This window comes from Periplaneta americana, chromosome 12, assembly GCF_040183065.1.
Source record: "Periplaneta americana isolate PAMFEO1 chromosome 12, P.americana_PAMFEO1_priV1, whole genome shotgun sequence".
NCBI lineage: Eukaryota > Metazoa > Arthropoda > Insecta > Blattodea > Blattidae > Periplaneta > Periplaneta americana.
The window spans coordinates 175,006,937-175,034,036 of record NC_091128.1 but is presented as its reverse complement, the minus strand read 5'-3'; the positions used below and the strand labels follow the sequence as shown (position 1 = coordinate 175,034,036).

At 36.3% G+C, this 27,100-nt stretch overlaps 1 protein-coding gene across 2 annotated transcripts in view; it reads right to left on the bottom strand.

The window, feature by feature from the left end:
- Nucleotides 1-10,621: 10,621 nt before the first annotated feature.
- The window catches only part of LOC138711231 (speckle targeted PIP5K1A-regulated poly(A) polymerase-like), a 28,140-nt gene continuing 11,661 nt past the window's right edge, over nucleotides 10,622-27,100 (bottom strand). Inside the window, exons 3-7 of one of the 2 annotated variants that reach the window (XM_069842635.1) lie at nucleotides 24,764-24,946; nucleotides 20,223-20,340; nucleotides 14,048-14,148; nucleotides 13,568-13,834; nucleotides 10,622-12,232 (exon numbers count right to left, since the gene is read on the bottom strand). In XM_069842635.1, the coding sequence (XP_069698736.1) occupies nucleotides 10,788-12,232; nucleotides 13,568-13,834; nucleotides 14,048-14,148; nucleotides 20,223-20,340; nucleotides 24,764-24,917 (2,085 nt within the window). In that variant the 5' untranslated portion in view covers nucleotides 24,918-24,946 and the 3' untranslated portion in view covers nucleotides 10,622-10,787. The remainder of the gene's footprint in view (nucleotides 12,233-13,567; nucleotides 13,835-14,047; nucleotides 14,149-20,222; nucleotides 20,341-24,763; nucleotides 24,947-27,100) is intronic. The other variant, XM_069842636.1, reaches the window with a different exon arrangement.

The window sequence follows — 27,100 nt, the reverse complement described above, 5'->3', positions numbered from 1 at the left end:
TTTTTGTATTCGTGTTTTTTTTCTTTATATTTTTCAAGAATGTTATATAGCATTCAAGTAGGTATCATGGTGATAATTTTGCAAGCATTCATGGAGTATAGTAATCCTTTTGGAAAATATTCACTTCTTGAATAAATCCAGACTGTGTCGATAAATTTCTGATGTGTTGGTGTAGATTCATGTGCCAGACTTATTAAGTTCTCAAGAAATAAAAGAGCCTTTTTAAATTTGATATAAAAAGCAATCTTTTCTGTAATAATTTGCATGACTGTTATTGGTGTTGATTTTACATTCCCAGTGATTATTTGAGCCGTTCAGTGCAGAAGTGATGTAAGTCAAAATCAGGTAATGAGGTTTAAAGTAAAAATTCTGTAAAATACAGCACAAAGTAGCAATTAATATATCCTTCGTGCTATTCACTGACAATTAATAGTTTAAATATATTCAATATTAACTGCCACTTTGCGCTCTATTTTGCAGAATGTTTACTTTAACCCCTTATTACCCATTTTTGACTTACACCACTTCTGCTCTGAAAATAAAATTAGGCCTACATTTTCTGAGTTAATTGAAGTTACAATTTGTTCAACAAAATTGTGTGTTCATTTATTTGTTCTCACCTACGTCATATTAACAGTAAGTGCATGTAAATTACGTATTATATAGGTAGGATAAGTTAAAATTAGGCATTATGTGTGAAAACTGGAAATGTAATGTAAAAAGCGGTAAAATTACCATAAAAATTTAAACCATAACATCATCACTATTTGTGACTCAAAATAATAAAGAAAATACCGGTTCTTAAGAAATGGAAAAATAATGAACTTCATATTAACATTTAAATCCTCCCCTTTTCTTTATTTTCAAGTTTACTTCAGCGGCCGAGTTTACCCCAATTTGCGATATGCAAAATCGATAATTTCTCAGGAAATAGGGAGAGGCGTTCACCACGCGATGTACCCTACGAGATATGCCCTACAATTTTGAAGATACTAATTTTTACTCTTCTCACAGGAAATACAAAGTTCCAATGATTCATAAATATATTTAGGAATGAATTGAATTAACCGTCCACGTACAAACAATTATATTATTTCAAACCATGATACGCGATCAGGGCCATGATTCAGTTGTAAGGAGCAGAAAGAATTACGTTTATTCCCAGTTTCTGAAACTTGTAGATTAACTGCGTGTGAAATTCTTCCAGGATTCTAAAGTAGAATTAATTAGAACCATATACACTTATTGTATAGCATAAACATATAAAATAAATTACGCAAAACTCGTTTTATGATGTGTTATCATATGTCGTGTGCACACTTTTAACTTGCCTGCCGCTAGAGGGCTACTGTCGCGCCAGCTGTCAAATGTTGGCATATTTTATACGTATGAGTTGCGTGACTATCTATTAGACTGTGGCCGTGGGTATGACGACGCAAATCCTGGGTCACAGTGTATCTGTATCATAGACAAATAAATACTGTATATTGTGGCTGGGTCTCCTACGATTGGAAAAATAATGTATAATATTTTAAGTTTCATCACTGATCGTCATATGCATAAAAGGATATAATTGTCGCATTTTCTTCCAATATGTAGTAATATTTTGACTTGTAACAATGAAATTCAGATTCCAAATACCAAAATAATATTCTCGCGAGGGCTATATTAGTCTTCTTGAAATGGACTCCATTCCTACACATACAACATTGGCAATACAATACAAATTTGCGCAACAGGTCTTTCGCGCTATGTGCAGTGTGCTCTATCATGAGGAAAAGAGCGTCGTCAGGGGACGCTGCCCCCCCCCCCCAACAAATGAATAACGAAAAAACAAAAAATGAAGAACTTACGAAAAAAAAAGTTTATAACTAAAAATCTGTTTTTTATTATTATATTGAACTAAAGAATGCTGGAATATACACTTAAATACTGAAATACTCTGGAAAGCTGCTCCACAAGCGAAGTATTTGGAACTCTTCTAGTAACGTGTATGACATTTGTGATGTAGTCCCACCTGATTGACATTTCATTTATTTTATTCCATAGATGTTACATTAGCAATGAAGCTTTAAGATGTGGAACAAGTCAAAACTTGACAAGATTCTACAATTTTTTGGCGAGATGTAGCGAGGATGAGGATTCGCCAAAAGATTACCTTTTACAATATCCACTTTCTCTTTTTGTGACATTTTTAATGTGACTGTACTTCCGAACACTCAACTTGACAAACTAAGAAAGTACTGACTGCTCACGTACAGTATCACAACTAACAACTGTGCTGCTTACCTTCAATAAAGTACAAGAACGTTCAAATACACGATAATGATTGTTGCAAAGGATTCCGTTTAATTTACAACCTTCTTTTTCTTTTTTTTCTTTCACGCTGTCCATTATTTGGAAGTTTTAATTGTTGTTGGGAGATACATTTCAGTGTCTGCGTCCGTTATTGAGAATGTCCGCTATTTGGAAGAATTTTATCATAAGGGCCAATGTTATTTTGCAGGGGAATTTTAAAATGCCTGCTATTGGGAAGTGTCCGTTAAGGGAAGTTTCACTGTATAGTATAAAAAAATTTAAAGATCGAAGCTAACAAGCTATTATGGTTAATGAAACTATTCAGGAATTGTTTTCATATATCCTCATGGAATGTACTGGTCATTGCAATATGTTTGTTTTAACTTTTGCAATACGGTATTTTTTACAGTTAATTTGAAATGGAAAAAGTCAGATGGAGATAGGAGTGGTAGCAACAAAAACGAACAAGATACCAATGTGTCAACTAAAGCTACACATGAGGCAATCCCTTGTACTTCGTATGATGCGGGACCCAGACGGAGCTGTTCAACGAGTCAAGATATGAGGCCAGACATCAAAGCTGGCGTTTCAATGGATGACAGCCATGAAAACGACATTGCAGTGGAAGCATAAAGGCACCCCTATGCCAAAGAAGTTCAGAACAGCATCATCAGTAGGCGAACACATGGCCTCAGTTTTTGGGACAATGATGGAATCATCCTCATTGACTGGCTCGAACTAGGGATCACCATTAACAGCACGGAGTATGTGGAGATCCTTAGGAGCTTGTGCCATGCAATTCAAAAGAAACAGCCCGGAAAATGGGCGAAAGGTGTGCTCCTGCAACGTGACAACACTTGTCCAGGCAACCACAACTGCCATCGCTGAGATGAGGTTCCAGGTGCTGCCACATCCACCGTATTCTCCTGATAACCACCTATTCTGAGCTTTGAAGAAACCTCTGCACTGACTTCATTTTGCAGACTTCCAGGAACTGAAAGCAGCTGTCCTGATGTGGATGAGACAAACTCCGAAAACATGGTTCCGGGGAGGGCCTAGTTGCCATATCGGTGGCGCAAGTGTGTACAGCTTAATGGAGATTATATTGAGATAGTGGGTGTATCTGTTTAGGCATAGAAGTTCTGGGTGAGTGTAAAAAAATACAGTATAGTTCATTACGGAACGACCCCTGTAAATACATGTTCAAAAAAAAAAAAAAAAAAAAAAAAAAAAAAAAAAAAAAAGGAATTGCTATATTAAACGCCTGTTAAACGTGCAATATAAACTTGTTCAATGTTGGCCATGTTATGACCAGACATCGGATTCTAGGGCAAATGCCTATTTTGTTTCTTTAGGAGGAAAGTAAAAGTAATTATTAATATTTGTGTTTCATGGAAATTGAAAGGTATTCAAAGAGTTTTATAGTACCCTAAAATGGTTATTAGAGCCTAATTTGTTAATATTCGCCTAAAAATGCCTAACTCACTGTAAAGTTTCGCATTTTACTCTTACTTTTTATAATTTATACATGCATTCACTGCGAAATTTAAGGCATTTAAAAAGTGGAAAGTTTGCTTCACACCGGCCATGAAACCATTGATAAAGGAAACAAAATGTTTTGAATCTCACGACACTCGCAATAGATTTCACCGAATTTAACATGTTTGGAGGCATAAATGCCGACAAAGAACCAACCTTAGTTTTGAAGCAGGCAACAATTACAACATGTGCTGCTACCGATTCAGAGATATACTATACTATAAAAATGACTGTTTTCGGTCTGAAACCGATTAGCTGTACTGCCCTTCAGAGTGTCATAAAATCACAATTTTTGGAGAAAGAGTGTTTTTGAAATATTTATGAAAAGTCGTAAAACTGCGAATTAGTAGGGTAAACCATTACAAAATATTTAAAAGAATGGCCCTCCTAGTGTTAACACTACCAGGAAATGCAACAATAAGTGGAACTTTGTATTTTTGTCCAATTGAATCTCAATAACAACGGTTCATTTGAATGCTCGTTAACAGTTGCTCTTTCCCTCACCTTATTTGTGTTGAGAAGTTTTGAGCGGTAGGACGTTTTCCTGTGAAGTTTAACGCGATAATGCCGAAAAATATAAGTGCAAAATCTACATTGATCCGGCAATGGCTAACAGAATATTCAGAATTCACTTATGATGGAAAAATAATATTCTGCAAGATTTGTAGCAAACAGGTATGTAACAATAGTTGAAATATATAAATTCTATTAATTTTAATGAGCAGGCCTATAATATTTATACATTGACTGAGCTATCCTGAGGTATAATTCTTTTTAAGACCACTACACTTTAACCTTTTAAATTCCGATAGTTAAAGTATTTGCAGGTCATTAAAATTTTGATTGTTCGAACCCACTAACTTTGTGATAGAAATACGGCAATACAACAATTAGGATTTTATTTTAATTCAGTTTACTTTACTTTTTTAGAAGTGCCACCTAAAGCAGCATGTGCAAGGAGCGGCTCATAAGGCTAAAGCTCAGCAAAAAAATCAACTGCAACAAACTTTACTAACACAGCCTACTTCATCCAATCTCAGCAGCAATTTCTATGCTGATTTAACCAGAGCGTTTGTTGCTGCTAACATTCCCTGGAATGCAATTGAAAATCCGGTTTTAAAACAGTTTTTACAAAAATACTGCAAACAAAATATCCCATCTGAGTCGACCCTAAGAAAAAATTACTTAGACAGAATATACAATGAAACTTTAGCTTCCATTCGGGAGGATATAGGTGATTCCTACATATGGGTCTCTGTGGATGAAACCTCAGATCCTATGAATAGGTATATAGCAAATATGGTAGTAGGAAAACTTAGTCCTGATGGGCCTTCGATTCCACACCTCGTATGTGTTAAGGAACTTTCGAAAGTGAATAGCCAAGCCATTGCTTATTTTGTAAATAAAGGCCTACAGTCTTTATACTCGGGTAATATAGACGATTCTAAAGTTCTGTTGTTTTGTACTGATGCTGCCTCATACATGGTTGCTGCAGCTCCACTTCTTAAAACATTTTATCCTAACCTCACGCATGTAACCTGTCTAGCACATGTCCTTCACAGGGTTTCTGAAACAATCCGGAATGAATTTCCTCTTGTCAATTCGTTTTTGTAAAGCCCCATCCAGGATTTCAATATTCAGAGAGAACTTTCCAGATATCCCACTCCCATCTCTGCCGGTTGTTACACGATGGGGAACCTGGATTCAGTCAGTGGTGTATTATTCTAAGTATTTTAAAGAAGTGGTCACAGTTATTGATAAATTACCTGAAACTGATAGTGCAGCGTGTGTGAAAGCAGTGAAAGATTGTCTGAATGACTCACGAGTGAAAAACGATATTGCCTACATAACATCAAACTTTTCTTTCATACCTGCAAGCATTGAACAATTAGAACGTGAAAAACAATCTCTTTGTAGCCAAATAGCAATAGTAAAGGAAGCTCAAGTGAACATACATTCTGCTTTGGGCGAAACTGTGAAAAAAGTTAAAAATAAGTGGGATAACGTATTAAATAAGAATGTAGGATTTTCATTGTCGGAAAAAGTATCAAGAGTGATATCGGGGGAAAGTGTAAATGTTCCAGTAAGTATTGATGTTTCTATTGTACCTAATTTAAAATTTGCGCCTCTCACATCAGTTTCGGTTGAAAGAAGTTTTTCTGCTTTCAAAATGATTCTCAGTGACAAAAGGCAAAGGTTAACTGTGGAGAATTTAGAAAAAATTCTGGTGGTGTACTGTGCAGATAATTATAATAAAGTCTGAGCATGGAACTGAATTTCAATAACTTAAAATGAGTAATCTTGATATCAATAATCATTATTTCATTAGTTTCAATATATTAAATTTGTGCAGCTCTGTTTATAAATATAATATAGTATTCTTTTTTAATGTTTAAACATACTTTTTTGTGCGTATTTTAGTGTATAACTAAAAATTTCAGTGAAAGAAATAAGTATGATATCTTGATGTGCCTAAAATGCCTATTTTCATTAAAATAGAACCTAATTTTACAAATTTTGAGCTTATTTTAGGCGCCTAAAACTGCACTTTTTAGTGCCTAAAAATCCGATGTCTAGTTATGACTAAGACTGTAATGTCGCGCCATAGACAGTCTTTCTCGTTTAACAACTAGAGCCCAAGGTGGGCCTTGACATCTGCAACATTCTTCCCCAAATTCACAAAATCCAGCCACCTTGTTTTGGTCTCCCACGTTTTCTGTAGCTTCATTGAATAAAAGCCTTTTCGGTATTTCTCTATCATTCATCCTAAGTAAATATCCTGCAATCTTATTCTTGCGGAGGCTTCATTGGCTTTATTTAATATATAAATAAAAATAAATTTAGCTTCCCTTATGAAAAGGTTGCCAGATTTGACAAAGTGTATTACATATAATTTGGAAACACACCTAAAAGGTAAAATGATATACATTTGAAACAGTTAGGGAATCGAATATACAAAATGTCAGAAAAATTTACACCTAAGTAGCGTTTGTGCTCATTTACAGTTAAGAAAGGGAAAACAATATCACCAGATAGGTCAGAATGATTTAAATGCCATATACGCGAGAAAAATAATAGTACGGATTTATTGGCATTGATATCTAAACCAATCAACAGCCATCGGTTAAGATAACTTGAAATTTCGATTATCACTCCCATACAAATGATTTCTCAATATCTGAACCGATCCTTTGAGGGCACTAATGGCTATTTCCAGCACAATGCTGTGTGTTAGCCCCAGGTTTTTACATTTGTTGGCAAAGAAGGAGGGTATGGTACCTCGTGCTCCCACCATCAGACCTATTACATCAATGTGGGAAAGGCTATATTTATCTTTATAGAATGGGATTGTTGGTTCATAGATCAGTTTCTTTTCACTGTCCACCTCATGCGGTTGATCTGCATGTGTCTCAAATCTGATGGTGGGATCGAGAATGTATGCCGAGTTGTTCCTAATGGCAACGATATCAATTCACCGAACACTTCTTTGTGTGGCTAGTCCCTGCACCTCTTGATGGACTGTAAACCCTACTTCCTTCAGTGCCTCGGCCAGCATAGAATGGACAGCATGGTGTCAGATGTTGCGAAGGGCCTCTCTATAGGGGCAGAAGCCAAGGATATGGGGAAGAGTTTCAATCTCGCTGAGACACCGCCTACAGCGGGTACCATCCCGACTTCTACCCGGTACAGCTTAGACCGGAGCGACATAGCCTACCATTTTAAGGGTGTAGCTTATGACCACATCTCATTCTTCACATTTCTTTGTTGTTTACTAGGCCATAAATTCTTCTGAATATCTTTCTTTTGAAAGATCCAAAAGAACTAGAAAAATACACGCAATTCACATTTAAATTACTTTTTACACCAAATTTTAAATAAGAATACTTTATTAATCTCTTGTATACACTCAATAATATGTTGGTATTCCTTTTATTCCCTGTGCTGTCATTGCTTACTTGCATACAGAGGACTAAGGAAATATATTTGATTTCAAAATACTTCGTTGAAGAAAGCAACAGCAGTGACTAGACTTTTCCCAAGTAGGACTTCTTTTTATGAGATGTCAATCTCACAACAATTCGGAGCTCATAAAACCTTATTTAATAAATAGTCCACCAACAAAGGTACAATAAGGTAGCTATGGAAATATTAGATTTTCAATTACTTTGAAAGTAAATAAATTAACATGTGGGAAATTAATACTTACACAAAGGCAACTTAATGCTACAACAATTTCGAACAGGGTTCCCAACAGTCGAGGATTCAGTGGGATTAACTGGGTATTGTATGCCATGTTCCTGGAGGAATTTTTTACTTCAATGAGATGACACAAATCCCAGAATTAGAATAATTTCCGATTAGTGATGCTTTTGAGCATTAGTAATGATGTCTGAGTCTAGTATATCTTTTTCTTTTGACAAAGCTACAGAATCTTTCAAATAAGTATAATTTTGAATTGTGAGTTTTTTTATGTCTGGTTTGTCTTCAAGAACTTTACCCACATGGAATGACATAGAAATTTTGATTAATGATCTTCAGTTAAATATTCATGTGGGTGAGTTGCATTAAGATATCTATCATGAAGATGCTGTAGAAGAAAAAAGTATACATTTTTTTAATCTAGTCTAGTTTATTTTACTTTATTTTATCACCACCTGTTTTCAATGTTTAGGCCTAATGTGAGAGAGTTTTTAGTTTTAGTCCACAGACACCATAAACAGAGTAAGTGATAAATAATCATCTGAAGGCAGAAATCAAGGTGAAACTAAATTTCAACATGTCATTTAGTTTTATAATTATGTTAAGAGTAGACCTAATCTAATAAAGGAAGTCAAATCTCAAGATAAATGCCTGTTTAAAAATTCAACTGCAATGCCTACCAGCACTAGCGTCAATGTCATCTAAAAGTTACCAAATGTTGATGTTTACATCTGTTGATACATTAAATCTTAATTTGCTGTTTACCGATCGTGACAAATAAATGGATAAATTAGTTTCACTTAAAATTTGTGAAGTGATTATATGTAAGCTAAAATAACCAATATATTAAATTGCAATGGTCATATTATCAATTAATTGTGATGGGATGTACTTCATTAAAATAGATTATTTCCTCACAAAAGCTGTGCAAATTGCTCTTAAATTGCTGCTTTCAGTTCAAGAACTTTCCCCCCCCCCCCCCTATGCCTCGTATAAGTTGTCCTGGAATGCACTGACCCAAAGCTGGGAACCCTTATTTCGAAGTGAAATTCAAAATCAATATTTTAGGAAGTTCGTTAACTTTCTATGTCCATCTTCTACCAGACTAAACACAAGTTTAACAGCAAGACATCCAGTGCGTTTCCATTCAGTCCTCTGTGTCTTGCAGTTCACCTGTCCCCATTATAATTACAAAAGGAGGCAGACCAGGGTGAAAACACTTGCATTACTTTAAATCTGAGTATAGGTTCCTTTAACACTGAGGTTGATAATGGAAATCAACTACAAAAACAGTGTCAAAACAAAAAAAAATTTAACAGTCAGAACATAAGATCAGCAGCCTCTTGCAAGTCTTCCAGATTAACAGACAATCACAACAGTTGTTATAGAAAGACATCATGAACCTTCAGGAGATGAAAGTAACTTCCTGTTTCCTCACTTTGTTAACACTGCTTTTTACTTATGGTTTAATTTGATTGAAGAAATTTCATATTAAGTTAATGGCCAAGTTTATCCCTAATTTTATGTTCATGCTTTATTTTAATTTAAGAAATTTCATATCAATTTAATGAACAAGTTTACATATATCCTCCTTTATGTTTTTATTAGAGTGAAGAAATTTAATTTTAATTTAATATCAAGTTCATGATTACTCTTCTGTTTATGTTTTATTTGGATTTAAGTAAGTTCATATTAATTTTAAGGGGACACGTTACTGAGTTTTGGTCAGTTTTGATCATTTTTTAAATATGGCACCAACAAATTTATGGTTTCTTGAGGAATACTGCAGTGAATATTTCATCGTGATATCTTTGTTCCGAGTTAGAAATTCAGTTTGTTCCATATAATAGTATTCCGAATGCATATTATAAACTCTGAAGTGATTTTACCGCAAATCAGAGTTTAACTTTTTAGAAATAAGGTATCTCCTGAGTAGCTACTTCGCACACATATTCACAACAGGTCTGTGCATAAAATGCTGCATTCATGTAAACATATGGTTATTTTTTAGAAGGTTGGGATTTTTTATCAGATGGTGAAGCTGAAAAGCAAATGTTCATAGTAAATACTTTTTACTAATGAAATATATTGACAAGAAAAAAAAACAATGCACCTTTTCATTACAAAGAGTCTTAGCTTCATTTTAAACATTCAGGAAACTGATTATTTTTATGTGAGGCCCAGATAAATGTTTACCAAAAAGAGACATTATTTTTAAATACATTTAAAAAAGTTCACATTTTCCAATATAAAAGTTAGAAAAAAAATTTTGAAAATGTATTTTATCAATATCTAACTGATGTAAATTTTGAAGAAACACTAGAAACTGTAAACTCAGTAGCGCGTTGCCTTAATGATCCAAGTTTATGTTAATGTTTAGCATTAATGATTGTATTTTAATGAATTTTCACACTAACATTATAACTGAGTGCATTTGTTATGACTTGGTGTTAATTTTCACAGTGAATTTCAAACTTATTCCTCTCGTATAGAGAGAAAAAAAAATTAAGTTATAGATAGTGTCATCGTTTACTGGAAAACTTTGTTGCCATAGATCAGATTTGTACTTGCATTCTTTGTTCTGACTCTGCAGCTGCTAATGTTATAGATACTCTGTCCAGTTTTGCTCTGAATTTAGTTACCAAATAATGTTTTGGTGCAAGGAACCAGACAAATGATATCAGTAAGTTTGTCTCACGTCAGATTTTACCAGAAATGTTTGTTATAATTCCTTGGTGTGGAAATAAGTATCAAACATCCGACTGTTTTGCAGGTACAATTTTGTTCTGCTGCTCCTTGAGGCACTGTTCAATCCATACAGGCAGGCGCACTTGCAGTAAGGCTGCCAGTACCTTGAAGTCACTTTTGTACGACTTCTTGTCACCAAACTCTAACACCACACGCGTGGGCTCCTGCCGTGGCCGGAAGGCGCACTCAAAGGAGGTTACGAGTGCTGCCTTCTTCTCCTTGTTCTGTTCCTTCTCTTTCTCCATCAGCAAGTCAGAGATCATGCATTCCCGTTCCATCATTCCCATACCATCAGGGAACTTGAACTTCTTGGCAGCACTGCGTCGCCCCTCCCACACGTGGTGGTAACCGGCACAGTGGATAATGCGCACATTGTCTGTGGTGTCGGACTGTCCGTCCAACTTCTGCACCTTAGTGGTGCTGCGCCCCGCCTCCTCCACGCGGGTCTCGAGTCGCAGCACCTTCTCCAATATCTCGACGAGCAAGTCCAGCACTGCCTGGTACCACTGCCTTCGCACCACGTCCTCATCGCCATCCACAGTTGCGGCATAGTTGCCCAAGAGGATCGTGACATATGCAACCTCATTGCTCCACGACAGTTCGGGAGAGGGCTTGCTGCTTTCGTGGAACAGTTTCCATAGGAAGGGGGGCGTGTCCCCTTCTTGGGACGGAGACGCTAAGAGATTCTCACAAGCTACCGCAGCAGCCGAGCAGTGACTCTTAAAGTTATGCAGTGCCCGTGACGTCATGCTAGCAGAGAGGTTATGACACAGCTCGAACGGGTCCTGAATGCACATATCACTATCCACTTTGAAGGTAGCCTCATTCTGCTTGTAGCGGTACATTACTTCTGGCAAGAGGTCTGGTGATCGGAATGACGACTTGGGCACAGTACCACCTGTTAGAGGGCAGATCACCTTGATACCATAGTCGAACTGGTAACAGAACTTGAAGAAGCCTTGCAGCAGCTCAGGCACAGATAAAGTATTGGCATTGGAGTATGGTGTGCATATGATGTCGCATGCCCAGCCATCAATCACAATGTTGTCCTCGCAGTTCTCCTGCAGTTTGGCGACGGGCGGGATAACGGACGGCACCAGCTGCTGCAAGTAGAACAGCACAAGCATGGTGAGTGCGTAGTTGCTGATCTTGCCATGGCCTGTCAGCTCGTTTTTTCGCGCCCAATACTTGATGATGACGATCAGTGGACGCAGGCGTGTGTCCAGGGACATCAGGTAACGGATGAGTGCGCTGTTGTGCACGCCCAGAGCGTTCCTGAAGGACAGGTCGCATCGCAGTCCAGTCGGTATGTGAACCAGCTTTACGATCGGTGTCTTGGCTTTGGGAATTGCGATTATGTGGCTGTAAAGGTTGGTATTGCGATACAGCAACCTTTTCGCCCACATGACCATGTCTGCCTTTTGTGGAATAACTGTCTTAACTGCATCTGTGACACAAATCATAACATAAGAACTTCAAATATCAGACTACTAATAAATTTAATTGACATTGTCAGTCTAAGACTATGAGCATTGTTTGAAAAGTTTATAGCCTGACATAGAAATGAAACTAGGATTATTCTAAACAGTCTTATTTCTCAACATAATTCCCCTTGCAAGTCACACACTTGGTCCACTAGTGCTGTAATGCTGCTATACCCATCTTATACACACATTCCTCGAAGTCTGCAAAAAGCCTTCTGCTGCTGCGATAAGCTCTTCAATTGACGAAAATTTTTTCCAAGCCAAGTGAGGTTTGAGCTTTGGGAAAAGAAAGAAATCTGAGGGTGCAAGATCTGGTGAGTAGGGGGATGTGGTAACAATTCGAACCATAGTTCATGTAGTTTAGCAACTCTGATTACAGATGTGTAAGTGCACTATCGTGGTGAAAAAACACTTTCTTCTTGGCCATACCCGCGAATTTTCCCTTTCAATTGCTGCAGAAGATTTTAATTATATTCTACAGTTGTTGTTCTCCCCCTTGCTAGATGGTCAATCATGATTATCCTCTTAGAATCTCACAACACGGACGCCATGAATTTCCCAGCCCTTTGAACAGCTTTTGCTTTCTTTGGAGGCTGCTTCGACTGCTTTTTTTGGTTTTGTCTCTGGTATGTATTAGTGGATTCAGGTTTTATCAGTGGTCACAAACTAACTAAAAATTTTCTCTCGAATTGAGCCAATTTCTCGAAATCTGACATCAGATACGTTTTGTTCTAGTGTTAAACATGGAACCCATCTTGCGGAGACCTTGGACATGTCCAAGACATTGACTAAGATGTGGTGCACCTGTTCAGCTGAGATACGCATAACCTCGTTAATTTCCCGCACTTTCAGTCAATAGTCATTCAACACAGTATCTTAGATTTTTTCCTGTGATTACTTCACTTGTTGCCATTATTGGACGTTCAATGTTGGGGTCATCTTACACACTCTCTCGACCATGTTTAAATAGTATCCCCCATTTTTTCACAGTCGAAAATGCTGGAGTGGAATCCTCCAGTGCAGCATCCATGTCTGCTTTTATATCTGTTGGATTCATTCTTTTATTTTTTTTTTTTACGAAATATTTAATGACAGCACGAAGCTCCATATTTTTCATTTCTGCCAATCTGTTCGATGCACTAACTTCAATATTAGACTACACAAAATGCAGTTAACAGAAAATTAACTAATGTAAAATGGCTCCTAGCAATGACGGCATTGTTGACACGTTTTCAATGCAGTCTATGTGTCAGACCACGAACTTTTCAAACATATCTCGTATAGTGCGAGACACTCACCCATGGACATGTAGACATCTAGGTCACTGCCCTTGAACGCCAGCCCGGTGACTGTTGAGCCAAATGCATATGCCTTACAGCCTGGAAATGTAGCAGACAAAGTGGCTTCCAAGTGCTGGCAGAGTAACGTGTACTTTCTGCAGTCTCTCAGTAGAATCTCGTTCATCAGTGCCCTCGCTTGATTCTGGAAGTCAGGCTTGCAAGAGGACAACACAGTCATGATTTGACCATCATTCAGTTCGTTGCTCACGAAGTAGTCTTGGGAAGCTAAAAAAAAATTCCATTCTGAAATCGTTCCAAATATTTCATGACCACTTTTATTTTTTATTTATTTATTTAGCTAGTAAGCAAAATGAGTACGATTTAGGAACACTTATTTTCATCAAATCTTTGGAACAGATTCTTTCAGTATTAAAAAGTATCCCCTATGCTTGATATGAGAATAAGAAATGAATAACAAAAGGTTGCAGTTACAATTACCCTTGTTAAAATTTAAATTCTCACGCACTTCAGCTCGCTTGATTTGGAGGAAGGAGTCACGGAAGTACAATTTCTTGGAGAGGCAAGTCTGAGCAGACGACCTACAACATGAAACATATTAATTATTCAATATGTATGTCATAGAAGCAAGTACATGAAGATGTTAAAAAACAAAACAGAACTTATATAAGTGTTTGGCTTTCAGATAACTGTGATCAGAATTATGCACTTGGGTATTCTATCGCGGGTAATACTACACAGATCATATTAACTACTCTTTTTTTATAACATAATGCTCAGATTTTATTTTTTCTCCTCTGTGCTATTAATATAAAAAATTAGTTTTAGTAATCCAAAATCAATTATATTTATAGTTCTGTTTCATTTTAATTTTAATAACTGCCTCCCATTGGAGGTAGCCCAGAAGGACTCAGTATACTCTCCTACATGAATTTTACAATATTAAATGTTTACATAAATTTTGTAGAAAGAAAAGTAAAATAAACATAAATGAATTATAAAGTGAATAAAAAAATTAAACAGAGTGAATATGATGACTCAGAATTTGGCAAGAGCGTTTCAAAACTGAAGTTATGATGTCAGCAGTAAGTGTCTGTGGTAGTTCAAAAGTCTTCCTGAAGCTTTCAAAGAACTTGGGAATCACACCACGAGCTCCAATAAGAAGAACAATCACCTCAATGTTTTCAAGCTGGTATTTTGCTTTGAAGTAATCAGCTGTTGGCAGATAAATGTTGATCTTTTCTTGATTGACATCCTCCGGCTGGCTACTCCCCCTTTCAATCCTTATGGTAGGATCAATTATATATCCTTTCTTGGTAGCCTAGGAATACGCTATGATGTCAATACGTCTAGAGGAGCCATTAGTAGCAAGGCTGAAAACTTCCTCTTCTACTATCCAAGACTTTTTTCTTAAAGCAGTTGCAATTAAGGATCGAACATGATGGTGTCTGGCATTTCGGAGGAGTAAACCTCTGTTACACTGACCTTGGACGTGGGCAAGGGTTTCAGTCTCCGGGCAGCCATGTCTGCACCGGGATCCGTCCAAAGAGCGACCAGGTACTCCTCTAACTGCTGCTAAATTGGCATTCATTTTGAGGCAGGTTACCCATTCAGATGTAGATAGTCCAGACTTATTAAAAATCCAGGCGTTGGCTTTAGGTACTTGGCTGTACAATTCTACACCTCTGCCTCTTCCAGGCATTACTTTCCAAGATTCGAATTCTGCATTTCTTAATTCCTCTCTTAATTTCCTAGTCACAGATTTACGAAGTTCAACTGGACAAGGGAGACTTAGATGTTGACAGGAAGAATTAAGTTCAGACATCAAAGGTCACATACTATTTACATAAGGATTTTCATTTAATATTAAAGTGATGCAGATGTTGCAATGTTGCAAGAACGCTTCCCATGATGCTCTGACTAGTCCCAAACTTCTGTATTTTTTGCTTGCATATAACATACTAGTAGGTGTATCAGATGGCAACATAAGCATTTGTTTAACAGAACTATGGATTAACTTGTCAATATCTTCTAGGAATGTTCCTGGTAACTGATGGTAGCCATTTGTAATGGGTAGATCAATTTAGGCCATATATACTGGTTAACTGTATTATAATGTTGTTGTTGTTTTCTAATGCCAGGCGTTTGACAAAGTCATTTGACCTCTTGCACTCCAATATTTTTCAAAGATATTATCATGGCCAGCCACTGAAGCACAGATTTTGAGATAATGTACGTTCGTGATTTTTCAGACTGTCTCATTTGACTTCAGCAATCAGTTTCCTATATAAACAATAGCCAATTAAAAAACCTTTGCTCAGTCAGACTGGCATAACTAGCCCAACAGAGTAGGCTACGTATCTGCCCTGGTGATGGAACGTTGGAAATGTAAAGTTCCAGGACATGATGGAATACCCAACAGCCTAATTCTGAAAACTGAACTTGATTTTAAATTCATTATAAATCAATACAATGACTTATACTTATTACATCGCCATTGTCACTTACTGGGAACTATTGAATGTTTCAATACAAATCATAATCCGACAACAAGTCTCAAAATACTAGGGAGGATAGGGAGGGAATTCAAAATACATTGTACAGGGTGATTCAAAACCTCTGCGACAAACTCGGAGGGGTGATAGCTCTAACAACTAAGAACCCTTTTTGTTAAACAATCTATGTCTTTTGACACGTCGTTTCGAAGTTATCAACAGTAATCTCACTAGACGTTTTGATTTTATCGATAAATCTGCGAGTGGAACATGAGCAGATTTATCTAGAGAAAATCAAAACTCGAGTGGGATTTAATTGACTATTACACGATTAGAAGAAAGTATATAAAGATTAGAAGTAACGAAGTACTCCAATACAATAAAATATTAATTGACTTACGAAAATACAACTGTCTTCAAATATATTATTGTACCATCTCAACATTACAAATATTACGCTAGATGCATGCTAGATGGCAGTAGTGTCTTTATACAGACACTGTAATGATTACTATTCAATAAATCTTAATATTAAACAATCTCTGATACGTGACTATCCATAATATCATATAGCAGAAGTTCTTTTTATCCTCTCAGAGCAGAAGCTATAACATAACCTAACTAATATACACAAGTGTTAGAAAAGTTTTAATTAACGACGATGACATAAAAAATAAACATGAATAATTTTAAAAGGAATAATTATTGAATGTACAATTTTCAAATTTGAATGTAGTTGGTGGTTCAATTGATGTTATATTGGACATGTGCGTAATAGAAGTGGAACTCGTTGATTTAGGCCTACATGGTGTATTCAACTTATTCAGGATTTCCGAATGGTGCTCTTCATTTATTTGTAAATCGGATTTCAGAAGATGCATAGGTATGATCAGTGATTTTTATTAATTCTTGTTCTTGAATGCCAATGCGAGTCATATTTGAAACTGCTGTGCATCGACTGGAGTGGTTTGTAATTTTATATATATTTTTGACGTCCAGACCAGCGCAGTTTCAAATGTTGGCAAACAAAGAAACAAATGCTAGGGACGCGATAAAATTAAACAAATGCTAGGGATGCGATAAAATTGTGCGATAAGCAGCCATGATTGGTTGAAATACGTCCTTTCGTACCGTTTTATTGGTCAAAAGTAGCATGACGTAGTAAGAGTGTAATAGTCACTGAAAATGTTTTTGTGTGGGGTACATCAATGTATGCAAATGTGTGCACCCCTGCTTGACTGTTTGTTGAGATGTTTGTAAGAGACGAGAAGGGTTGTTTGTTTTTTACGTTTAATGTTCAATACCTTTTCCTTTCAGTTCAGTGTAATCATCAATATGAGAATGGATGTCTACGCGGTCTTCCACCATTGTGACGGGGACAAAGAGACCCATCGTCTCGAAGGCGCTGATAAAGTCGAGCAAACATTGTGTGGTGAGGGTGATTTCCCATGTCAGTTAACTCAGGAAAAGTGCAGACATTCACTCTCAATTGATGATTAGACTGAACTGAAAGGAAAAGGTATTGAACATTAAACGTAAACAAACAACAACAACCCTTCTCGTCTCTTACAAACATGGGTGCACACATTCCCATACATTGACGTACGCCCGCGCAAAAACATTTTCAATGGTAACTTCGAAATGACACGTCAAAAGACATAAGTTGTTTAACAGAAAGGGTTCCTTATTGTTACATCTATCACCCCTCAAAGTTTGTCGCAGAGGTTTTGAATCACCCTGTATATGGCACATACTTTTTCCATTATTCACTTTTATACAATAACTAACAGCAAGACCGCTGATTTTCGGTCCCTACACAGCAACAAGACATTACATCCCTTCGCATACGGAAGAAGGATACCAATGAGTTTAATGACCTTGCTGTAACTGACTTACACCTAACATTCAGTATTGGGACCGAAAATCCGATGTCTGCTAATAACACTGCTGCTGTAGATACATAAACTTGTGTTAAATGAATTGTGTGCAATATGTCTTTCTTTTCGTATATCCAATATTTCAACGCAGTTACGGCAAAATGATAATTGGATGCACTTATGCAATATGGAACCAACCACCATTTTATGAATATCTGAATTTCTATTGCAAAATGTGTCTTAATGTCTATAGTTTCTTATACAAAATAGAACCAACTCCTATCTGTAACGTGCTGCACTATAGAGAGATCTGAACCAACCACCAAAAACAGAATCCATAGCGCAGTGTTTTGCAATTTAGAATCAACTCCAAGCTGTCAGTTCCCATGTTTGTTTTGCGTAAATATGGGAGTTTGAATACAATATTTTGCGAATAGAAGTGATATTATATTATATTATATTATAGCAACAAGAGTTATGTTAATGTATCAAAGATAGTCAACAGAAAACATGACACAGACAACACCAAAATTAAATGGTTGCCACTCCGTCAAATAAGAATTACAAAGGACAAGCCTTATTCAATATTTATGAACACAGACTTTGATGAAAACTTAGTTGAAATAAATATCAACAAATGCCGACCAAAGTCTGCTCCAGACCTAGCAGGGCTCCTGGTACCTTTATGGCCAAATGGTAAACCTATGTCACTGCCAAAATTGCAAGACATAACGTCAATAATGCGTCTCATACCAGTTGATGCGAAACAGTTTTATTTAAACCTGATTTCAGATCCTAACATTGAGGATGATGTTGATGGAATCGATGGTCCCCTTGACTTCACCTTGGAATGATAAGTAAATGTAGGAACAAATGCTAATGAATATAAATTTTTAAAATTTTATTTGTAATTTCACAATTAGTGTCTCGGATGTTTAGTTGTCCAATAATAAAGTTTTAAACATGGATTTGAACTAGAATGTTGCCTCATCTCATTTGAATCACACAAGTAGGAACCAAGTGCCAATATCCATTTTTGCAATAAGCAATATGGAACCAACTCCAATGTTGGCCTTCTACTCTGTGTGAGTCAAATACTGATGCGAGCTACACCAGTGATCTGAAAGAGCATTTCAGGATGTTAATAATGCAATCATTACTTTCGTAATAGTATTGATGTATATAGCTCTACTGATAAATTGTTTGTGTTTGTAATTTGAAGTAGTTTGCATGATATGTATTATCAATTTCTGTATATCACAACTGGTTGAATTGTTTATGCCTTAAATTTAATTAAATTGTTTTGTATTATAACATAGCTCAACTTATGAATGATCGTTTGCGTTTGTAAATTTAATAATCTGATTGGCTATGTATTGTATACTTTTAGTAGAGCCATCGATGTAGCTCAGTCGGCAGACTCGCTGGGCTGCTCATCCGGAGCTGCGTTCGGGCTTGGGTTGGATCCCCCTTTGGACTTTGGTTTCTTCGGAGGTTTTCCCCAGCCGTGGGACTGAAGCCGGATGGTCTATGGCGAGTCCTTGGCATCAACCCCTTTGATTTGATTACCCCATTTGATTTGATTACCTGGTTGGGTTTTTCCGAGGTTTCCCCCACCGAAAAGGCAAATGCCAGGTAATATTTTGGCGAATCCTCGGACCTCATCTCATCTCACTACATCTCGCCAAAATGTAAAAAAAAATGTAAAAAAATTGTACAAAATTGTAAAAATTGTAGAAAATTACTAAATTGTAAAACTATAAAAATTTGTAAAAATTGTAATTGTAATATTGTAAAATGTTGACATGTTCCACATCTTAAAGCTTCATTGCTCATGTAAGATCTATGGAATAAAATAAATGAATGAATGAATGAATGTAGAATTTTATTTGTGACGATTTGCTAAAACAGCTGCAGCTCAAAAGCTGTATTTTGGACTTGGTTCCATATTGCATAAGTGCATCCAATTTAAGTTCAAAGGAGTAAAAACAAAGTCATGGTGGTTTTTTTTTTTTAAAAAATTCCAATAATTGTGTGCACCAGAGAGGAATTTAAGAGTAATGGCATTAATATAAATAAATACAATTTGCTGTAAGATATAAGTGTGTCTAATGAAATAAGCTATGAATAATAGTCAACCCTTCAATAAGTAATGCATTAAACAGAATGTACCATTAGGAGAAAAAGCAAAGAATTGTTTCTAGCAACAGACAATTAATAATCAACTGGTATACTATATATAAACACATGAGAATACCCCATGAACGTAGTTATGTGACCAACCTGTCCAAGAAGTGAACAATCGCAAAATTGCCTTGGGCTCCATATACGAATTTCTTTATTTTCCCGAACTGTCTGAAGAAGGACTTCAACTCCTTTTGGTCCACCTGATTCGGGAACCCTGCAACACACACACCTTATTCAGCTACATTTTGCAAAACTTTAATGTTACTTTGACTTTCTTTCGCTACATCATTTAAATACAGTACTTAAGTCAGTGATTCCCAATACATGGGCCATGGTTAATTATGGGCCGAAGAGCAAACATTACTGAACATAAAAAGAAGCCAAATCTGTCAGTTGTGTAGTTGTGTGAAATAAGATTTAAAAAACATTATGAAATTAGGTTGAAATCTTCGATAATTTGCCAAACTTCTCTGACATGAAAAAAAATATATTGTCAGACACGTTCATGATGCTTTGAGTTTATCCAGTACCTTTTACATTCCCACCTACTGTAGATGAAATTTTCATTGATCATTATACTCGCTTCTCTCATAAAGACATTAGTTATTTACGTAACTAGGATTAGAATATGATACTTTTGTGTATCATTGAAATTTCGAAACAAGTGCATGAAAGACACTTTCGTACTATTTGACTTTAATTATGTGTGTGTGTTCCGCCTTTGCTTATCATACAATTAAATGGAGAAACTAATAAATCATATTTTCATTAACATTTTCGGTACTTATGTACCATCTTCAGATGTATGTATATAATGCTAATTGTTAACCAAGCCTCTAGGTGCATGTATCGTAAACTTAGATGATCAGTGTTTTTGTGCGTACTGTACTGTATTGATGAAGTGTTGTCATGATTGAATAAATAATTACCTAGCTCTTATATACTATTTGTTGGTACAACATACTATCAAAATTAAAAATTAAATGTTTCAGTCAATATTTAAAACACTATTTAAAAACACTGTTTAAAACTGTTTAAAAACACATAGTTTGTGCATCACTTTAAATATATGAAGTTAGTGATCACTTGTTGTGCGGTGTTTGCCGATGTGAAGTTGAATGAGGCAGTTGTGGTGATCTTGTTTTTTAGCGTTGAGCTAGACGTGGTATCGTTGACATGGCTGTGTTTGCTGAAAGTGATGTTGTGGCACTTCTATAATAGTTAATGGCTTTGTTGTATTTATTCAATCATGACAACACTTCATCGATACAGTACAGTACGCACAAAAACACTGATCATCTAAGTTTACGACACATGCACCTAGAGGTTTGGTTAACAATTAGCATTATATACATACATCTGAAGATGGTACATAAGTACCGAAAACGTTAATGAAAATATGATTTATTAGTTTCTCCATTTAATTGTATGATAAGCAAAGGCGGAACACACACACATAATTAAAGTCAAATTGTGATAGCTTATCGGTATACCTTCAATATGAGAAACTTTCGTACTAGTTACAGACAATATCTTTTGGCACAACTACATGAAAATTATATGTGAACCGATTAACTTATTAAATTGATCACAGACTATTGAGATTTTTGTACGCTATGAGTCACAGCCTTCTTTATATTACATCTAATTATAACTAGGATATTATGTTATTATGACAACTTTGCAGTACTTGTACGGAAAAATGAATCTAATAATGTTTCTGCCTTATGTGTATAGCAAAGAAGAGCTTTCTAACCCATAATGTGTTATAAAAACAGCAGTTTACGTGTAGGTGTACCAAACAAACATTTCCACAAGTAATACCACGAGTGAGTTTCATCATGTTGAGAACTTCACAAGTGTGGAGTGAAGCACGAGGGAAATTACCTGAAAAGATGAATCCACACTAAGACTATTTCGTGAACAAATATCGAACTTTGTACATTGGAATAGTCTCCTATATGCTTTAACACAAACTCAGGAACAAAATCTGGACCACCTGAATTAATATTCTAATTACTTTTTTTTGTAGGAATATACTGGGTGTTCATTTCAAAGTGTGTCATGACATCACTGTTGTGAGTCAGCGATTTGATGCGAGTTTCAGCTTTTATGTCAGAGAAGTTGCCTATTATTCAAGGCGTTCAATCTGAACTTGAGAAAGTGCACGGTATAACTTGAATATCGTAGCAACAGATGGCGGTCTGTAAAGTCTGTGTGCTACCATAACCTCTTTCGAACTGTGTTTTGCGCGGGCAAGTTGTACGCAGGGTATTTGTTATCATCGATTGCGTACGGCAACATTCCACAACACAAATCAAATGCTCCGTGTCCATGTTGACCGTCGAAGTTAATGTCAACAAATACGTAGGTAATCGTCTTAACTCTCTCCCCATATCCCGACAGTAAGAAAAAAAAACTCACTTCAGTACGTGTTTCCAAACAGTTCACATTCTTGCCACTACTGGCGTTACCGTACGTATCGGTAAGTAATCTTCAGAATGAACTCCGTACTTGCTAGGCAACTTCTCCCGCATTTAGGTAATACGCCTCTGCGGAAGTGTAGGAAGATTGAATTCTCTAGGCTCATCGGATAGCCACATGACGACATACAGCGAGCCATGATACATTTTGAACTGAACACCCAGTATTGTTACTATCTGTGGAATTTCCCCAGAATATTATTCCAAAACCCATTACCAAGTGGAAGTATGCAAAGTATATTGTTTTTAAGATATTGAAATTTACACTCAATTTAAGAAAAGTAACTACCAAATATTTTCACTTGGTAAAAAAGAAAGAGAATTCAATATCCAATACAATGGCCAACACCTTCCTAGGACTTATGAATCCAAATATCTTGGAGTTATTTTCGATAGTAAGTTAACATGGAGCAACCATTTGAAATACATTTCTGAAAAAGCTCGTAAAAGATTCTCCCTTCTAAAAAGACTAGCAGGAAAGAAATGGGGATGCTCTAGGAATACTTTGAACACTACATACAAAATGTTTATACAGCCAGTGCTGACATACTGCGGAGAAATTTTAATTACTTCACCTTTCATAAACGAAATAGAATATGTTCAAAACCAAGCTCTCAGACTCATTACTGGTGGAATCAAAACAACTCCAATAGATTCTATGAGATTCCTCACTAATATTAACAGCATCAAAATGACAATAGAAGAAAAAGCACTGATTCAATATGAAAAACTTATCAGATTACCAGGAAACAATTAGCATTCATACAGTCCTCTCTGTAGATTGAAAACTTAAAAAAGTTTCATATCCATTGTTCAAGAATTAAAACAGAAAATCAATATCCCGAATTTAAAAGAAAACCTACAAATTAAAACAAACCCTTTAACTCTATTAAATATAGAATATAATCTAAATTTAACAGAAGAAATACTAAAATCAGGGTTAACACTGAAATACTAAAACATTTGTCTTTAGAGACAATTAATATTAGGTACCCTCCACAAAATTGGCTTCATTTATACACCGACGGATCCTTGATCTCCAGAGAACAAGGTGCCGGTGCAGGTGTTACGTGCTGTCTCTTCTCACTTTCTAGATCTCTTGGGTATGGAACAACAAGTTTTGATGGAGAAATCATTGCAATAAGTGAAAGTCTCAGGAATCTTCTATGCCACATCAATAAATTTAAAAATGCAGTTATATTGTCAGACTCCAAAGCAGCTATTCTATCAATAGCCTCTAAACACACACCTTCATCTCAAACAGCAGAAATAACTAAAATGCTCTGTCAATTAATAACACTCAATAAAAGAATTGTATTCCAATGGATACCATCCCATTGTGGAATCCTGGGAAACAAGAATGCGGATGCTTTAGCAAAGAAGGGCAGCACTGCTACTTACAGACCTGTTACTAAATCTACGTATTACTCTGTGAAAAGATTTATTAAATATACATACTTAGACTTCAACAAACAAAATTTGATAACACAATCTCAAGGGAAAAAATGGAACTCTCTGCATCAAAATCCACAGTTAATTCCCGATTTACCACGAAAAACCACAGGCCATGATTGTTTGGCCAAACACCTGCATAGAATTGGAATATATCAGTCCCCTAACTGCCCATTGTGCAACTCAAACCAAGAAATGGATTCGGAACACCTCAAAATCTGTGTTTCAGTGGCTGGCCATGATAATATCTTTGAAAAATATTGGAGTGCAAGAGGTCAAATGACTTTATTGTCAAACGCCTGGCATTGGAAAACAACAACATATTTACTATCTCTTACATAGATCTAATAGCAAAACATGCTGAATTTAATTTGCGGGTAATTTCTGTAACACGACTTTTCCAATTTAACACATTATCGATTTTTAAGTCAAGAAATTAGGTTGTTGTTGTTGTTTCTATTAGGGACCTATTGTTAATTATTGCACTTGAAATTTTCGAGGTTGTACTAATCTGTGAGAAAAAGTATGTCTAAACTCTCAGCTTACAAGCAAGCAGAGACCAGGGTATTAGAATGAAGGCAATCAGATATCTCTTGTTTTGCTTTGTAGTACTCTGACGCCCACGACCAAGATAAACTATTAGAAACCCAATCGTCAGTCACCAGCACGGTTATAATGCAACATCTGTATATCCAAGCTCACCTCTGACGTAGATCCCTTTCTCCTCTGCTTCCTTTTTTTGTTCCAGGAATGCAACAGCCCTCTGGTGTTTCTTGCCCATTACATGTAATTTCCATGACTCACTGTTCGGTATATCAACACTGCAAATTTCGCACTTTACAGGCGATTTCTCCATTGTTGATATTTCTACTCAGAGATGAAAACTGTAAAGTTACAACACAAATTAATGAATGCTTGTAAACTGAACTCCACTGTTTCGACACTATCAGAGAGCAGAAATATGTAATATTTCGGAGTCGTGTGCTGACTCCATCAGGGAAGGCGATCAAAGTGGAACAATCTGTTAGATCCACTGCCAAGAGTCCTGGGCCCTATTCCACAAAAGTATGGACTTATATCTTTCTGCTCCATAAAATTATTTATAAACATCATACCTTATTAGTAAATGTGCACAAGTGATGTTATAATAACTGTGCAGTCCACACCTGTGGAGTAACGGTTGGCGCGTCTAGCCACGAAACCAGGTGGCCCGGGTTCGATTCCCAGTCGGGACAAGTTACCTGGTTGAGGCTTTTTCCGGGGTTTTCCCTCAACCCAATATGAGCAAATGTTGGGTAACTTTCGGTGTTGGACCCCGGACTCATTTCACTGGCATTATCACCTTCATTTCATTCAGACGCTAAATAACCTAAGCTGTTGATAAAGCGTCGTAAAATAACCTACTAAAAAAATAATAACTGTGTAGGCCTATATACAGGCTGCTTACCTAGCATCTTACGCCTATAATACAACTATGTTCATCTCCCTCATTTCTAATATAGTAAGTACAGGGTGCGTCAGAAAGAACGGATGGATTTCACATGGCAAGAAAATTGTAAAGATTCATCAAATCAAAAATTTATTGTTATCAACATATTCACCAATACATGCAGTTTATTTATGGAAAACAACATTATCCATATGATGTCCTTGGCTTTCAATACAGGCATCGAGGCGTTTTCTGATGTTCGCCATCACTTTCACAGTCATAGCTGGTGCAATTGCCACGATTTCTTCACGAATCGCTGTCTTCAGTTCGTCCAGTGTATGTGATCGATGTTTACAAACTTACGCCTTCAAATGGTCCCAAAGAAAGAAGTCGCAGGGCGCGAGATCTTACCGTAGCCTCGGACAATCTCAGTGCAATAGAATTTCGTCCAGGTGATTTCTTCTTTAATGTTGAACCTGTGATACGAAATGAAGCCATCCACCGCAAAATTGTATTCCGAGTTGGAATCCTAGCGTGACATCCGATGTCGAAATGAGTCCTGAGTGGCGATCACAGACTCTTCATTTTTCAAACATGTCTCTGCGATGAAAGCACGTTCTACGCCAGACCAACACCATATTCTCAACTGAAACTGCATTCTATGGCTGACCCAACAGTCGTGGTCCCCCTCACTATATCTCTCTCCTCGTTGCATATCGATAGTTTGAAATCCATCCGTTCTTTCTGACGCACCCTTTATTTAAGGAACTGCAGCAAAATCTAATGCCACTAAAATATTTTTCTAAAATCTATTATCATACTACCTTGTAAGTCTGATAGTTTATACTGGTAGTGTATTTTTTTTATATATATAATATAATATAAGAAGAGCTTTTCCGAACGGAATCCTAGTTTCTGGTGTCATATGAAGTGCAGTAGGACCAATTTTACTAAACATATTATGCTAGCAACAATCTTCTCTTCTTCCACTTCTACAGCATTTAACCTAAAAAGTTAATTATACTCAATTCTGTTTTATATTGGAAATTTATTCTTTCTTTATAAACTTTGGTTTTCATTAACATTCTCATCACTTTTATTGCCACTAGTATCATATTTAATAACTTGTATATTGATACAACACTAATAAAATTGTTTAAAGATTCTCTTGTATTAGCAATATCAGCTTCCTTTCATTGGAAGAGAAAACTGTACAACTGTACATAATAAATATGAACTAATACTAATACTTGTTGTGGAACAGAACAGTGGTAGTTTCACTTGTAATCTCTAAGTACAGAGTAATGAAACACAACTGTACACCATACTTTTTTAAAATTCGTTATTAACTCTCTAGCATATGTTAGTACTTTCTGGTTGTGTTAACTGAAGTGTTACATGTCAACAATATGACGAATCTTGTGTTCCCCAAGAGCTGAGCCCTACAGTCGAACCCAGGACTTCCAGATATGAAAGTCAGCATGCTGACCACCAGTCCAGAGAGGCAGTCAACATCGTACTTTTGTAGAAAACAATCTTCATAATTTGTACAAATTAGAGGTAAATATGGTGTGTGGATAAGCTTCAGGGCTTCTACCGTTGGCTGACGT